The sequence below is a fragment of the Triturus cristatus genome, chromosome 7 (genome assembly GCF_964204655.1).
Source record: "Triturus cristatus chromosome 7, aTriCri1.1, whole genome shotgun sequence".
NCBI classification, from domain to species: domain Eukaryota; kingdom Metazoa; phylum Chordata; class Amphibia; order Caudata; family Salamandridae; genus Triturus; species Triturus cristatus.
The window spans coordinates 1,471,784,755-1,471,803,088 of record NC_140590.1 but is presented as its reverse complement, the minus strand read 5'-3'; the positions used below and the strand labels follow the sequence as shown (position 1 = coordinate 1,471,803,088).

At 47.2% G+C, this 18,334-nt stretch overlaps 1 protein-coding gene across 2 annotated transcripts in view; it reads left to right on the top strand.

Annotated features, from left to right (window-relative positions):
* SLC32A1 (solute carrier family 32 member 1) overlaps positions 1-18,334 on the top strand; it is an 88,943-nt gene that overhangs the window by 6,937 nt on the left and 63,672 nt on the right. For both annotated transcript variants that reach the window (XM_085619232.1, XM_085619233.1), the window contains exon 2: positions 3,576-4,922. In XM_085619232.1, coding sequence (XP_085475358.1) covers positions 4,536-4,922 — 387 coding nt within the window. In that variant the 5' untranslated portion in view covers positions 3,576-4,535. The remainder of the gene's footprint in view (positions 1-3,575; positions 4,923-18,334) is intronic.

Here is an 18,334-nt window from a genome sequence, read left to right as displayed (position 1 = left end):
GGGTTGCCTGTGTGTATGTGCCCGTATTTGCGCCTGTATGTTTCTGTGTGTGTGTCTGTGTCTCAGCGGATGTCTGTATGTATGCTGTGTGCGTGCGTCTGCGTGTGTTCCTGTCTGTATGTGTGTCTGTGTGCGAGTCTGTGTGTATGAGTGTGTGTGCCTGGCTCTCTGAGTGTCTGCCTGTGTGTTTGCGTGTCTCAGTGAGATTCTGAATGAGTGTGTGTGGTTTGCGAGCGTGTGCGGCTGCCTCTCTGCATGTGTGTCTGCATGTGTGTGTGCCTTTCTGCGAGACTGAACGTGCCTCTGTATGTGGGTTGCCTGTGTGTATGTGCCCGTATTTGCGCCTGTATGTTTCTGTGTGTGTGTCTGTGTCTCAGCGGATGTCTGTATGTATGCTGTGTGCGTGCGTCTGCGTGTGTTCCTGTCTGTATGTGTGTCTGTGTGCGAGTCTGTTTGGATGAGTGTGTGTGCCTGGCTCTCTGAGTGTCTGCCTGTGTGTTTGCGTGTCTCAGTGAGATTCTGAATGAGTGTGTGTGGTTTGCGAGCGTGTGCGGCTGCCTCTCTGCATGTGTGTCTGCATGTGTGTGTGCCTTTCTGCGAGACTGAACGTGTCTCTGTATGTGGGTTGCCTGTGTGTATGTGCCCGTATTTGCGCCTGTATGTTTCTGTGTGTGTGTCTGTGTCTCAGCGGATGGCTGTATGTATGCTGTGTGCGTGCGTCTGCGTGTGTGCCTGTCTGTATGTGAGTCTGTATGTGTGTCTGTGTGCGAGTCTGTGTGCCTGGCTCTCTGAGTGTCTGCCTGTGTGTTTGCGTGTCTCAGTGAGATTCTGAATGAGTGTATTGTGGTTTGCGAGCGTGTGCGGCTGCCTCTCTGCATGTGTGTGTGCGTGTGTGTGTTTGTGTGTGGGGGTTCGGGGAGACTGTGTAACTGCCAAGTGGTCCTTTCAGTGCACAGCCGCGGGACCTTCCTTTGTGTTCCAAATCTGGAGCACACAGCACCCGGGGCTGCCAACGCCGACCTCCTTGTGCAATGATTTGTAATAATTTCAGCGAAAAGCCCTGGCAGCTCTGTCGACATCCTGGGTAATGCACAGAGCCTCGTGCCCTCCGCCCCATAGAACAAGCACCCCCTCCGCCTTTCTGCCCGTCTCTGATGGACCCGACTCACTTCTTTTTTGCAACCCTTAAACATCCTTCCGTCCGTCCGTCTGTCTGTCGATCTATCCCTCTGTCTATCTTTCTATCTTGCTATCGGTCTGTCTGATGGCCGGTGGATCTGTCTTATGTGTACACACACTCTCAGTTGATGCACAGAATGTGAGCTGCTGTTAATTCCCATTGTCGAGTGGGGCAGAGGCCATAACTCGTGAGAGCTGAAGCCTCGAGTGGGTCACGTGCCCCTTTCAAAAATTGCGCTAAATAGCATATTTCAAATTGCACATATGCATACATGGTTTATGCTATAGCATTTTTCATGTGTGTTTACCAATGCCAGGATGCAAGGGGTTACATCTGTGCCATAAGGGCAACGTCACATAGAGGATGCCTCATGCTGTGTCACGCTGTTGTAAGTAATCTGTGAGGCCATAAACAGTGAGCTGCCCACGTCACCTTTGCTATATGGTAGTAATTTCATGAGGTTTGAATTTTGCATTTTAGTTATACATGTGTGGATGTGTGTTAATTAATACATTTGCTTCAAACAACGTCATTAAGCCACATTTATTTTCATTTATGTGGTGTGTGGGTGTTTAAAGCTAGCACACGTATGCACACACCACCTCCCCTTGGCAGTGGGCCCGTTGTTTGGGGCAGTTACTAGAAGGCACATGTTTATTATTAAAGCGCATGGGCCAAATTCAATGTTGTGACCACATTATACTGTAATTGACCTGAAAATAACACACTATTTATTCTCTCGCATGTTGCATGTTAGTGACAGTGCAAAGGAAAAGGACTAAGGTGCTAGTGGCAAGGCATATTACTTCTGGTTGCATCTCGTCACCTTCATTTAACCCCTTGAATCCTGGTTACCTGAGAATGCCTTTAATTATGGCCACTGCACATGCAGATGCGCAGCATAATATTGTAATATTACTATTGTTAGGGGAGGGAAGTGGCATCATAACCAGGGCCACTTGAATTATCTGGCAGGGGAACACCAAATTATGCAGCAGGGTTCACTAAATTATGCAGCACTTATCTCTTTCATATGCAATAGCAACAAACCAAAGAGTAAAGCAGTTTGCGGGAACCGCATGGGACCTTGCATTATACGGATTAAAGTACCCCCTGGGCAACATTATAGGGATATCGCATGGCACCTTGGAGTTGCATAACTTTTTGAATGAACTCTGCCTTTGACCTTGTGCCTCTATATGGCCACGGAACTCCTTGATAACGTGTAATATCCGTATAATGTACCCCAGGGGGTATTTTATCGCATATATAATTTGTTAGTGTGTGAGGTCTATCAGATACTCGACCTGGCTCCAAATATAAGCGCATAGAACATTTCTGTACATATTTTTACAGCAGCAGACGTGTAAAATGATTCATCCGGTTGATGACAGATTACATAACAGGGATTTTAAACTCTGCTGTTTCATTAAAAGACAGCGTTCTAGTGGTATTTTACACATATTAATAATAGGGAAAAGCGCGATTGAACGGAGACTGGTTTTCGCCAAGTACCCATTACAAACTCTGGAAGAAGCCCTCCCTGTTTCTGCAAGGCTCTACCATACAAAAAAAACTCACTGGCCAATCGCTTCAAGTACAACAATTAAATATCCTTGTTTGTAGCATCGACACCTTGAAAAAAGAACATGGTGTAAACCATCCAAGCAGATGCACTGAGCGCAATATGGTAGCCATTGAGGGGGTGGGGGGGGGGGGGGAGTATCATGACTCACCCGAGGAACCTCCCTCCTCTAGTGAGTCATGGGCACGCCCCGTACACTACAATATATAAAAATAGCATATTGCACGTGCCACATCTGCAAATGTGTATTAATATCACCTGCTGTAGTCTTAATTTGTAGACGCAGCTACAATGGAAATAAATAAATTCACAAACTAACCACCTTGTCACATTATTTATATATATATATATATATATATATATATATATATATATATATATATATATATATATATATATATATATTATATATATATATTTATAGTTATTTATTTATATATATAAACGAAAATTACTAATATATGCCATGCAATGAAAAACGAATTAAGCCTATTTGTCAATTTCTCACCGGCATCGAAATATATAAATGTAGGTGAATATATGGAGAAATATTATACGAAGAATTGACCAACTATTTGCAAATGTACCGTTCGTCTTACTTTGTATATATCACACATATATCTATAGCATTGGCTCAGTGTATTTGCTTGCGCACATAAATATGGTTTGCTTACTGCAACACTTCATCTATCTGTTAGATTCTGATTTTCCTAAGTAAGTTCGTTTCGATTGACATATTGGGTGATAGTAGGTTCACCGTGGGACTGTTTTTTGATTATCTTTGTTTTGTTTTATTTCGTTTTCGAACAGACACGAAGCACTGCGGACCCTACAGGATGCTCGACTTCGGATGGCTTTAAACGGATGCGGGTGCTGCGTCGACTGAAAAAAGGCGGGGAGGGCCCCGCTGAGATTGGAAGCGCCTCCCTCAGAAATGCAGCAGTCCTCTGCATTTTTTTTCTAAAAAAAAAAAAAAGATGTTGCAGTTGATGGATGGAGGTTCTGGGATGGAGACGCGGAGTGCGGGGGAAGAGACTAGCATTGGCAGCCCCGTGGTCCCCGCCCCCCTCGCCTCTCCCGCGCTCCCCCCGGGCTCCTCTGCAGTGCACTGGCACCGCTCGCTCTGAAGGCTACCAACCGAGCTGGTTCTGCGGCTGAGAGAGGGCGAGAGGGGCCTGGGCAGCCTGGCCAGGAGAGCCCGCAGCCACCCCCAGCCGCCTGGGCACAGCTACGACGGGAGCCCGGCAACAAACCCAAGGGCAGAGCCACCTGCAGCCCCACGCCGACCTGCAACAGGAGGCCAGCCGCAAATACCGCAGGAGGCAATCCAGGATCAACCTTCGAGGGGGGTCCAATCACAGACACCCCAGGGCACTGTTGGAGACCAGCCACGAATACCAGAAATCCAACCACCAACAGGACAGCAGCAATCAACTACAGGAAAAAGCACCCGCAACCCAACGTTAACTGTCACAGCCTTGCCGCAGGCCCAAGGGCACTAGTAAGTCCACCCCTAAAAGGAGTCCTGACATCATTTCCAGGGGTCGGACCCTGCAACCTATGCACGGTGAGAGAGCCGGGAATGAGCATGGTGGCGCTGGGCTCCTAGTCCTCGCAGGGCATGGTGTCATGCTCCAGGGAACACTGAAGGTCACACGGCCTGTATCCAGTAGGGAGTGGAGATAGACTTGTCGAGGACCACCCACTCAAAGCAAGGGGAGCGCCGTCAGATTCCCGGAGAGGGCGGCGGAGCAGGGACCCGGCTCAGCCATGGCGACCTTAATACGCAGTAAGATCTCCAACGTGGCCACCTCGGTCTCCAACAAGTCCCAGGCCAAGGTGAGCGGTATGTTCGCCAGGATGGGCTTCCAGGCGGCCACCAACGAGGAGGCGGTGGGCTTCGCACACTGCGATGACCTGGACATGGACCACCGGCAGGGGCTGCAGATGGACATCCTGAAGGGAGAGGGCAGCGGCGGGGACGGTGGAGCCGGAGGTGAGCCGACCGCGGAGGGCGACTTCCACTACCAAAGAGACGGAACGGGCCCGCCGCCCTCCGCCTCCAAGGACGAGGGCCTGTGCTCGGAGCTGTCCTCCCAAGGCAAGCCCAAGATCACCGCCTGGGAGGCGGGCTGGAATGTCACCAATGCCATCCAGGTAGGTGCCTGCTGCATGAGCCAGGTGCTGTGCCCTCAGGGTCGACCAGATGCGTCATCCCACCCCTGGGGCCCCGCATGAGCACCGGGGGCCAACCGAACACATCATTCCACCCCTGGGGCCCAGCATGAGCACGGGGGCCAACAGAACACAACATGGGGCCTTTGCATGTTCCTACTTGGTCTACCATATCATCTCGCATCCGGGACATTGCGCCTGCTCCTAGGGGCCACCCGAACACATCATCACACCACTGTGGCCCCGCATGAGCAAGTGGGCCAACAGAACACACCACCCCAACATGGGGGCCCTTGCATGTTCCTACTAGGCTTACCATATTACCTCGCTTCAGGTGTTCTGTGCCTGCTCCTACGACCAGCCGAACACATCGACCCACCCCTGGAGCCCTGCTTGAATTCCAGGGCCACAAGCTACACCACCCACAACATGGGACCCCTGTATTTCCCCCCTAGGCCTATCATTTCTTCTCTCTCCTGCGGCCCTTGGCGAGCCTTATAGGGCCAACAGACCACGTCTCACCCAACAAGGGCCCCTGTGATTTCGTCCCAGGCCTGTCGCATTAGCACTCTCCTGGGACCCTTGACGGCCCCCGACGGCCAAGCCACCTCACCTCGCCTCTGATGCCCTGCACGAGCACCAGGGCCCACAGACCGCACCCCCCAACAAGGGCCCCATGTATCTTCAGTCTATGTCCATCACACTACCTCCCTTCTGGGACCCCCACGTGTCCCAAGGCCCCCACATGAGCACAGATGCAACAGTAGCCTCAACCGCGTGCGCTGTATGTTCTTCATTGGCCCACCACATCACCCCTCCCCCGAGGACCGGCATGTGCCCCCAGGGTTAACCCAACACTTCGTCGCCCTACCCTTCGTGCCACGCATCTGCTCCCAAGTCGAACACCTCCGACCACCCCCACCCAAGGGACACTGAAGGTGTCACGTGGCTGGTCCACCACTCAGGGGTCTTCATCACCCCCACCCTCGGGGCCCTTCGAGACACGTAAGGTGCGCTCTTAGAGTCAGCACAATATTCCTCCACGGCCAGCTCTTTACCCCCTTGATCGAGAGATCCTACAGCGCCCCGCTCCCCCCCCCCCCCTCCCCACACACACACCCGTCATACGCCCCGGAGCCGGGATACTTTCCAGCCCATACCCCTCTCCCACCAAACCAGATAACAATGGCAACAATAAATCCAGGTAGCCTGTCTGTGCGCGTGCTCGGCGCTGTGCCCTCAGGGGCAACCCACCACACCAGCCACCACCGAGACCCCGCATTTACCCCAGGGCTGTGAGGAGAGCAGTGGCCAGCCTACACGACCCCTCACCCAGGCGGGTGTCACAAATACATCCAGGTAACATGGCCCTACGTGTGCCCGGGATTGCTCCCCTCCCATGTGCGGACGTCCACCCCCTCACCGAGGAGCGTTAGATGGTCTCTCTGCAATGCCGCGCAGGTGGAGCGGGCTTCTTTGACCAGAACTGAGCCACCGCCTCCCCCATCCCGTCTCGCGCCTCCGCCCCCCCTCCCCACACACGGACTAGGATACCACGAGACTCTACCATCTCCGATGCCCTTGCAGGTGTTCATGAGGAGTCAAGCAGATAGCCCACCGTGGGTCTCTAGGCGCTAACAACAACTGCCGTCTGACTAGAGAAGCGTAGAACACATTGCCTCGAATATTCGTGCGCAACGTCACGTCCTCGGCACTGCACGCCATACACTATAGCAGTTTCCATGTATGTCTGCCTTCAAGTGCTCACAGGTGAGCCCTGAGGCCTCATGGGGAGCAAATGAAACTGGTGGCGGACATCACCCTGGCCCCAACCACAGGTGGACAACGCACTTCTCTTAGGCGACACCCCTTGCAGTTTCCGAAATAGCTCCGTGAATCGAATAAAGTCCCTCGTAAAACGAAGCACTTTCAGTGCGTAAATGCTTGCGTGAGATCGTATGAATCTCCACCCAAAGCACTCGGCTACGGAACGAAATAATAACGTTTCAATATGGCAAAGAATTTTAGAGTGACGTAGATTATTGTAAATAGTTTTAATAATTTGCACCTTTGATTCTGGCTCGCGTGTGCAAGGAGACGACATCTCTTCATAAATAGGTATGCACGTGACTGTTTCTGTATATTTACACACGTGTCTTCGTTACACAAATTTACCCTTTAGTTACCAAAATGTAAATACTAAATGTATTTGCAGTTGTATTATTTAAAATATACTTCTGTGTACCTGTCTGCTGTTCCCCCAATATATGCACCAATCCACACATTCGCCCAGCAGGCATTCACTCCTCTCGCCCGTCTGTCTTTCCATCCGTCCATTCATCCATTCAATTTAAATATCAAATTGTAATATAGGGGAATGCATAGATAAGAATTTTCTGAAAAGGCCCCGCCCCTCGCCCACTCTAGAGTATTCCTTATGGCATTTAATGTCGTTGCTGCAGATATATCAAAATGGCGGCGGGCAGACCCTGGATGCCAAAGTGCCGTTGGGTGATGGTCGACGGTGGTGAATGGTGGGAGGGGTAGTGTAGGAGAAATGCTACCTTCTCCCATCCGGCCCCTCCCCCACGTTTCACGCATACTATGTTCATTCAATGCACATATGATTCAAGTTACAAAATGGACGCTGGGTCTGAGGGTGACACCAAATGGTGATTTCACTCTAGACTTGCATTCTAAATGGACCTCACGGGCACCCGTTGATGGACAACGGGTTAAAAAAAAAACGTTGCCACTGTCTTCCATACATAACGCATGATTATCAATTTGAATGGTTTATATTTGCGGCAGAAGCACCCATGGCTTCAAATAAGGCAACATTTACCTACTATTATGGGAAGTGGCGGGTATTAGTCTGAGCAGCTCAATGCAGTGTTCACATTTCGATGCAGGTAATAAAGAAGAATGTGACGAGTAAACGATGCTAATTATATAATGACAGCATTCGAATGAATTATTATATAAACTTTCAACACAGTGCATTTTTTGTCTCAAAAGACCCTGAGTAAGGTCGAAGACATTTGTGCGACATCTATACCTTAATGGTAGTTTATTGTGATGCGCACGAGCAGCCATTTCACGGGTAGAGAGCGCTTTTCAGAAATCGAAATAAAATGAAACCCCTGCACACCAGAGTGCCCCACAGCCACCATTCCACGGGATGTGACGCCACAAGTCTCCCTTAACCCTAAGGTCAGGTCAGAGAGGCTTGGCCGCGCGCCATGGAGTGCCCACGCGCTACGGGCTGGGATTATGGCCCCGAACATTTGTTTCTGTTCAGGAAAGAAATGGGCGGCAGGCCCCCCCTACGTTGTCCATCACGTAAAAGACACATTTGGACATTTATAAGCGCTTGACGTATTATTTCGCCCGAACCCCAGACACTTGTGTATCATCAACCTTACACCATTTCACTCCTATCAATCGAAATATTCTGAAAAATACGCGAACATCTATCTGCTGATAGAATTTTAAAATTCTGTAAAAAAAAACGTATAATTTGAGAAACGAAATTGATCAACGCCAAAAATAATGAGAACAGTTAATCAAGTTGCCCTTAATGGATTTATTTCTAACATTCCTGAATGTGTGGAACATACACATCGAAATATGTAGGGACCCTGTCCCCTTGCACTCACCTGTCTTTAGCAATAATTTGCAATTCCTGATGTAAAAGTCTCTCTCACGTTTCTTCTTCTTCCTCTCTCTCTCCCTCACACACACACACTCACACCCATGGCCTTTTTGTGTTCTGTTAACTTGATGCATGTGATACAAGAATATACACACATCTCTCCTCAATCGCCCTTTGCAACATTTTACACATGGCAGAGCACACAAGACTGCTGCATTCATCTATAAACAGGGCCACTGAAATTATGTGGCAAAGGAAGACCACATTATGTGGCATGGTTGTCTAAATTATAGGGCAAGAAAATGCAAATTATATGGCACGATGTCGCACGTCCTGTGACTACATCATTTTGATATTTTGTAATTTTAATACATGCTAATTACGACGGGGAAAATATTCACCTCATTAGTACCACTGCGACCGGTTAACATTTGCTAAGTGTCTTCCAACAACACCACCACCTGTGACACCCTTATCTTTTGCTCCGTTTGAGATAGAACCTTTTCTTCTGTCGAACACTGCACATTATGCGGCAGATGGGGGCATTTTGTTCCAAGTGCCATGAAACCACAATCATTCTGAAAATGCCGCTGGCCTTGTTGATTATAGAGGAGACTCAGTGAGTGACTGACTAGCTCGGGCTGGGCGGCTTTCTGGAAGAGAATTACAATTCAGGTGCCTGCCGCTCAGTCATTCCTGCTTCTCCCATGAGCAGCTATCAGCGTTAAAGACGTGCGCAGTCAGTGCCGTCTGTGCTGCTGGTCTGGGCACTAGGCGCCATGTCGGGTCAGACTCAGCGGCTCCAATCATTTCTCGTTTCTTTTTGAGGCTTCTTCACACATTTCCACTTCCCGAAAATTCTGCCAGAGATCTCAAATCTGTGGGTGGTTTCCAAAATGTCAGAAATCTGTGCAAAATGTATTCTGTGTTTTCCGCAGAAAAATCTGCTCCCGCAGTTTCGAACTGCCCCAGGTATTCCTCGCCTAGTGGCAGACCAGGTTAAAGAGCGAGGGGGGGGGGGGGTGTTAGGGGGGGAGGCTGTGCAGTATCTTTTTCTGTCTTACTGTGGTGTGAGGCTTGCATTCGCTGCTAACACTTTGCCATGATCTCTCAGCCAACTCAAGGCATACATTATTACGGAGACTCATGCTTTTTAAAATATGATGTTATTTTAGTGGGATTGTCTGGTGGATGAGGAATGGATCAGTGTTTTCTGTAGTGACAACTGCAGTTAGTAGTGCAGTGAGTGCACTGTAGTACCTGCAGCAGATAAACAGCAGTGAGTGACGTATGGAGGGCAGGCAGTATCTTATTTCTCAAAAAAAAAATTGTGTGCCAGAGCCCAATGTTTGGTATAGGATGCAACTTCTGCATGCCTCACCCTCGCCCCCTGTAGGCCATTACCGCAAAATTCCCGCGCCCGCGACCTGGACGCACTGCTATTTCTAGTGTATACTGAATTGCAAAATGTACGTGCTCTGCTGAAAATAGTCAGAGAGCGCCACCATGTGGCTGACTGTCATAACACAAGTGCGGGTGTTAAGAATTAAGTGCCATTGCGGAGTACCAGTAAAAAAGGCACAAATTAAGCCCTGACTGGGAACACAGAAATAGAGGTGGTGGTAGTAGTAATAACGGAGCCCTGACTACATTGGGAGAGCAGGAAAAAAGCAGCAGCAAGTCCTACATAGACTGAAGTAGCGAGGTCAACAGATAAGGAACAGTGAGTGTAGCAGGGAAGGAGAGGTGAGCGCAGTGCTGAAGGTGCGCTTACAGCAGTAGGAGCAGCAGTGATGACTTAAAAGTGAGCCCTGTGGTGACTGCTGAAGGGGCAGAGAGTGCTGCAGAGGGAACTAATGTTATAGTTAGAAATGAGCATTTAAAAAACCTTAGGAATTCACAGAAACAAACAAAGGTTACAGGGACGTTATAGTTAGGCTGACATTTCCCTTGTACAAAACCAGAGTAATTCAGCCGTTATAGTTAGCTGAGCTAACTATAACTCGCACCCCCGCAATGCATTGCGTATGACCTCACACATTACATCACTCATGACGTGGTCAGTGACATCACTGATGACATCCCTGTAACCTTTGTTTTTTTCAGCGAATTTCTAAGGATTTTTAAATGCTGATTTCAAACTATAACGTCCCCGAATCCTGTAGTTTTTCCAGAGAATATATATATATATATATATATAATAATTCTTAACACCCGCACTTGTGTTATGACAGTCAGCCACATGGTGGCGCTCTCTGACTATTTTCAGCAGAGCACGTACATTTTGCAATTCAGTATACACTAGAAATAGCAGTGCGTCCAGGTGGAATGATGCTTTAGATGAAGCGCTTTGATATGCGTGTAAACCTTCATCTTTACTTGTCGATCCCCCAGCGCTAAAATACAGTCAGCCATAATGCACTGTTCGTTTTTTCATGTTTCCACTTACTAGAAACACAGCATCAGCTCGCAGCCTCAGGGATTTCTTCCTTTAGCTCCCAACTCGCCACACACTGGAAGCGTTTTCACAGAGGGCAAGTAGGTCCGGTTCTAACTTAAATTGTCCCACAACAGATTGCCTCGCAACTTGAACCGGAACCTTGAAGGACGGCCAGGGTGGCTGGTGCGGGGCTTCCAGTAATAAATGCCACCAAACCCTCCTTGTACAACAAAGAGGCACACCGACTCTGGCTGAATTACTGCATTTCATTTATTCATGGCTGATGCTGTGTTTCTAGTAAGTGGAAACATGAAAAAACGAACTGTGCATTATGGCTGACTGTATTTTAGCGCTGGGGGATTGACAAGTAAAGATGAAGGTTTACACGCATATCAAAGCGCTTCATCTAAAGCATCAAGTAATTTTTCCCCCTGCGTGCTCTGCAAAAGAATACGGCCTGCAGTGTTTAAAAGAAACCACGTGGGTCATTCAAAAGTCAGAGACTCCTCCCGTGATCAAGGCTTGCAGAAGCAGAAACGTTGGGAAAAGGATGCCTATTGCCTTTGTGCTTTTCCATGAATAAATGAAATGCAGTAATTCAGCCAGAGTCGGTGTGCCTCTTTGTTGTACAAGGAGGGTTTGGTGGCATTTATTACTGGAAGCCCCGCACCAGCCACACTGGCCGCCCTTCAAGGTTCCGGTTCAAGTTGCGAGGCAATCTGTTGTGGGATATATATATATATATATATATATATATATATGTGTGTACCTAATACCTACTGGTGGTCGCCAGTAGGTAGTTATAGTTAGGACCTTTTATCCATAGAAAATCCGCAACATTCTATTTGGAATAACTTTGGCACCGGTTGACGAATCTTCTCAAAATTTTCAAAACCAGTAGGGTGCTCCGGTCCGCTCCTATCCTGAAAGTCTTGGGGTGATTCGTGAAGCGGGGACTGAGAAAAAAGGGGGTCCCAAAACGTGTTTTCCCCATGCAGTTTTCCATAGGAACCTTTAATCGCAGCTACAGCCCGAACTGCTGAACGGAATTACACCAAATTTGGCAAAAAGTTAGCCCTTGGTTCAGAGTCGTGCCTTTTTGTTAAATGGTGTAAATCTATTCAGTAGTTTTTTAGATATTAAAGGGAAAAAAGATAGATATATCTGGGCGGAGCCTAACCACTCATCTCATCGTCAGATCTGATTGGCTCTCAGCACTTCATACAAGAAGTGCTGGCAGCCATCTTGGGACCAATATACATGATAGCACCTCATTAAAAAGCATTGCAGTTAATAGAAGGTTTTAAGACTTTAGTTACATTATAAATCATTTGTTGATGGTACCATACTCATTTTAGGAATTGTGGTGTGTTCTAAAGTGATTTTACCATGTGAAAAAGCCTTCTGCTGTGATATCATGAATCATGTTTGAGAGAAACTATTTTCTCATGCTTTTCCCACAGAGGTTTGGAAGGTGATCTATAAGCTAAACTGAGAGCATATTTTCTGTAAATTCACATTATCTTTCTCAGTCATGTGAGAATGGAGTCTGACATTCTCAGTAAAACATGTACATCCAACAAGGGCAGAGACTGTCAGTTGATTCCATTGTGTTCTACTGCAGCTTCCCCGAGTGTTCTAAAGAACAACTAGAGCACTAACAGTACTACTTATGACAAACGTATGGCACAACTGAAGCCATCTTGATTGGAATAAAGTGGCATCTCTTAAAACATTTAATTTAAAAAGGAACAAAATGAGGGGGTTCATTTTGCCATAGAAAGTATGATTAGTGCTGCAGAAAGAAAAATTAGGGCACATTTTGCGTGACTTCTCAAATCCTCTTCTATTTCATTGAAAAATTCTGACATGCAGACTGAAACATGCACTTTCAATACCAGCAGCAGACTTCCCTGGTGAGCAGTAGCTTTACTACAGTGATCTAATAAGCAACTAGAGTGCTAACATTCTGAATTTAAGGCAAATGTGTGACACATCTGAATGCCTTCTTGATGGAATCAAAGTAAAAAACTGAAAGTATTTCCTACTGAGGAGACTGTAGAAAATGAGGAAATTAGGACACGTCATACCAAATAAGTCTCCCAAGATGGCCACCAGAGACAAAAGAGCCCAAATGTAGCACAAATATCACCCAGATGTAGCCCAAGTATAGCTCAATGACAGAATGTCCCAGAGTGTTCTAACGAACAACTAGAGTGCTAACAGTCTTACTTATGACAAAAGTATGGCACACATGAAGCCATCTTGATTGGAATAAAGTGGTAACACTTAAAACATTTAATTTGCAAAGGAACAAAATGAGGGGGTTCATTTTGCCATAGAAATTATGATTAGTGCTGCAGAAAGAAAAATTAGGGCACATTTTGACTTCTCAAATCCCTATTTCATAAAAAAATTCTGACAAGCAGACTGAAACATGCACTTTGAATACCAGCAGCAGGCTTCCCTGGTGAGCAGTAGCTTTACTGCAGTGATCTAATGAGCAACTAGAGTGCTAACATTCAGAATTTATGGCAACTGTGTGACACATCTGAATGCCTTCTTGATGGAACCAAAGTAAACAAGCATTGAAAATGCAATAGGTCTCGCCCTCGTTTAAGTTAAAGCAATTCTGTTTGTAATTAGGTGTCTTTTTAGCTTTGCTTGTATTAGTGTTTTTCAAACTTTCATGTACATAACATGCATATGTATGCATATATGTATATGTATGCATGCATTTATATTTGTATTTATATAGATATGCAGATTATATATGTTTATATATGTGCTTGAAGATGAAGGATCACAAGAAAACAACAGCCAGCAAGGCAAAAATCTGGATCCCAAAGGATACAATGAGTCACAAAGAAATAAAATGTCCAAGAAAGAAGAGACTCAAACAGATAGATTCACCAAAGAACAAAAATATATTTCCACTACAACGTTTCAGCTTCCGTCTTCCTCAGGTAGTACAAGATGGTTTGCTCTGTGGCTGCACAGATGACACAGCTGAATTTTCAAAAAGCATCATGAGTGAAGATCCCATTTGGAATGTGGAATCAATGCAGTCCTGAGAGCTCTTGAGATATGCAGTAATCAGATTGTGTTGTCAGTAATGTTCAGTCCATTTGGATGCAGTGATTTTAAACAGTACATCCAGAAGTTTTCAGTGGAGTCCAGTAGTTCTTCCTTTGAAACATGTTCCACGGGGAAAATCTTCAAATCTGATAGTGAATGATCCACAAGGTTGAAATGATTGGCTACAGGCTGGTCAATTTTCTTATTAATTATTGCAGATTTGTGGTTCCTGAATCGTGTACAGAGGTCATTCACTGTTTGGCCTACATATTGTTTTTTACAGCTTTGCCGTTGGCACTGAATCACATAAATAATGCATGTTGAGCGACATATAAGATGCTGCCTTATTACATAGGTTTCGTAAGAGAACTAGTTATAGATGATGTTTGTAAAAGATATTCACACGTGATGCACCTTTTAGAGTCACAGCAATGAACCCCTGCATTTGTTACAGCTTGCTTGAACTCACCTGGGGGCCAACTAGTCCACCAGGTGCTTCCAGTAAGCACCACAGAGTTGCGTTGCAGAGAGGTGGTCCGAGACCATGCCCCATTTTACACCTCTCTGCAATGCAACTCTGTGTCACTTACTGGACGTACCTGGTGGGTTAGTTGGCCCCCAGGGACCGTCAGGATTCAAGGGGACTTTATCCCCCAACTTAAAACGCCCACAGGTCGTGTTTGCACACATGTCATCTCAGGCCCCCCCCCCCTTCACCAGTGTGCAAACGCACCCCGTGGCGCATTTTAAGAGGTAGTTTTAACCCACCTGCCCTATTATATACTAGGGGCTTACAGAGGAGGTCATGCTAATCACAGGGGGACTCCAACGCATAGAGTCCCTAGAGTATGTAGGTGTTTTCACTGTATTCTAAGTGTCTTTTAACATAGCACTGGCTCTAGGACTGGTTAGTCAGACTCAGTTACCACCAGTACTTGTCTGAAAAAGTTGAGGGTACAGGATGATTTTGCAACAAGGCGTATTTCTGCTCCTCTGTTTGTTCTTTCTGCACGTTTTCCTTCTTCTTCCTGCACTTTTCTTCGTCTTTGAGGACTTCTGTTGCTTCTTTCTGCGTTTCTTTTTTTCCTTTCTCTGCGTTTTTCCTTCTTTCTTCACATGTCGTACCTCTGTAGGCATAGTTAGCATTTAAAAAACCTTTGAAATTCACTTAAAAAACCATAGGTTTCAGTCACGTTAAAGTTAGAAATTATCATTTAAAAAACTTTTTAAATCCACTGAAAAAAACATAGGTTTCAGGCACGTTATAGTTAGGAATTAGCATTTAAAAAACCTTAGAAATTCACTGAAAAACCATAGGTTTCAGGAGCGTTATAGTTAGCTGGACATTTCACTCGTACAAAACCATAGAAATTCCCCCGTTATAGTTTGTTCAGCGCGCCCGCAATGCACTGCTGATGACGTCACATATTACATCACTCATGACATGGTCAGTGACATCACTCATGACATCACTGATGACATCTCAAATGACATCACTGATGACATAATCTTTGATAGAGTGGCAGACCTCCTCTCACCCTAATATAACCTTTGATACACACACTCAAAAATACAAACTAACATTTTCAAAACAATGGACATACCAATACCAGTTACAACAACCTATTCAGTAATTCCAACATCTACATACACATACACTCATTCACCAACAGTCCTATACAGTCACTCATACATGTACTCGCTCATCATATGTACTCATACACCTATACATCCTGTTACATACCGCCACTCATCCATAGAGTTACTCACACACATAGTCACTCATGCTAATAAAGAAACAAACTTCCATTTACTTGCATATACAGTTATACACACACACCACCACACTTACTTCTACAGAAACTTACACATACTTACTCTTTTAAACAATCACTTATAGAAACACATTACCTCTACTCCTGAGGCCTGCAGGTGATTAGGCGCGGTATAAAATTAAAATAACAATAACAATAACAATCCTCGACCCAGTCATAACTAATGAGGTATTCCACATGACAGGAAACAAAACAGGAAATGCTTTTAGGCTCCACCCACCCTCTCGTCAGGGGCTATAAGTACATAGCCAACAGAAAGCACATCCTGTTTTGTTTCCTGTCAGTGGCCTGACGGGGACTCTGAGGTAGGTGCTGGGCACTTACCTGCTTCATGTTGTCCTGTGGTTTCCTCCTCTGCTGGGCTTTGGGGGCGCTCATGGACCTTTTTGGGAATTCCTCAAGTCGGGCTGCTGGGCTTCCTGGACTCCTCAGGCTCCTGGGTGCCGGTTCTGCTGGGCTGCGCTGGCTTCCTGGGATCCTGCTGCTGCTACTGATGTCGAAAGTGAGTCCTTCCCTGCTCTGTGTGTGAACGTCGTCCTGGCCTCCTGTTTGTGGTCTTGGGCTCTGGCTCTGTGGATTGGGGAGCCTCTGTCCCCCGCCGGTGGAGCACCCGGGGCGGGGTCCGGGCACTCCATATGTGGGCTGCCTGTGTGGTTGAGGGCCCGGGTTGGGGTCCTGGCGCTCCGTGCTGTTTTCTCTTGGGAGCACTCGGGTTTCACCGAGTGCTCTGCTTGTGCTGTTGGCAGTGTCTGGTAGCGGAGCGCCTGGTTTGGGGTCCGGGCGCTCCGTGTACAATTTCCTTGGAGCACTCGGTTTCCCTGAGTGCTCCGTGGTTGCGCAGCTCCGGGCGGGGCCTTTGTTGTGGAGCGCCCGGTTTGGGGTCCGGGCACTCCGTGGGTATTTTCCTTGAAGCGCTCGGGTTTCCCCGAGTGCACCGCGTTCGCGCCCTCCGGGCGGGTCCTTTGTTGTGGAGGGCCCGGGGTGGGATCCGGGCGCTCCGTTTAGTGCTGTGTCTAGGGAGCACTCGGGTTGGGTTCCGAGTGCTCCGCTTTCTTTGCTGCTGCCATAGATGCGCCCGGGTGGGCTCTGGTTGCGCTTTACCTTCATGTGCCGGTTTGGTGCCTTCTGCGGCCACGCACTGTGTTGCTTTATTTTGGTGTTCTGGCAGTGCCCCCTCCCGCCTCGCTTTCGTTTTCATCTCAGTTGTGTGCTTGGGGGCGGTTTCCTGTTTCTTTTTTGTTTTAAAAGGAGGGGGTGTCGCTTTTGCTTCTGTTCTACCTGTGTTTGGCTTGCTGGTTCCTGCCTTTGGTGTTGCTTCGTTTGCTGTTGGTTCTTGATGGGGAAGCAGCACAGAAAGTGGAGACATGTGTCTCCTGTTTCCTCTTCCTCTTCCCTTGCGGACAGTGGGGATCCTGTTCCTGCGGGGAAGCGCCCAAAATTGGATGACGACAGGTTGAAGCGCCTGTCTTTGGAGACTCTGTGTGACCTAAAGTCCGCCAAGAAATCTACTGGGAGTCGTTCTTTTGGGGGCGTTGCCCTCTATTCGGATATTTCTTCTTCTGATTCTTCTGGTGACGCTTCCTTGGGGGCAGTGGATCTAAGGGGCAAATATGTTTCCAAAGAATTGTTGCCTGACTTGCTTTCTCATGTACATGAGAACATGGGGTTTCCTGATGATGCTGTGGCCAGTACTTCCTCGGATGCTGTTTTGCCGCAATTTCGGAAGCCTGTTGCTACTTCACTTACTATTCATCCCTTTGTGATGGATGTCCTCTTGAATGAGTGGAAGGACCCGAATCACATTATGTTGCCGCGCTTCATGTCGAAGCTTTATCCTTTACAGGACATGGAGGAGTCCTTTCCTGAGTCTGTGCATGTGGATTCCATTGTCGCGAGTTTAATTGGTCGTGCTTCCATGGTGGATGATAACATTCTTCGTGATGGGGTGGATAAGAAGATTGACTCTGCATTGAGAAAGTCTCATGCTGGTTCTCACCTTGCCATCCGTTCTGGTGTCTATGGACCTTATGTCGCTCAATCTCTGTTGACTGACTTTAAGACTTTGTTTTCCACGATGCAGGAGGGTGGCTGTTGCCCGGATTTGCTGGAATCTATGGAGCGTCAGGCTGAATTCCTCTCGGATATTGCCTTCAATTTTGTGCGTGCTTCTGCCTTGTCCTGTGGTTCCTCTATCGCTGCTCGTCAGAATCTGTTGTTGAAGGGTTGGAATACGGATGCCGCCCAGAGGTCTATGGCTTTGCCTTTGCCCTTTACTGGCCCTCGTCTCTTTGGGGACGCTCTTGAGGATAGGCTGCATAAGGTGTTCAAGGAGCGTAAACATTCCTCTTGCTTCCGTTGGCAGCCTTCTCGTAAGGATTTTTCCTTT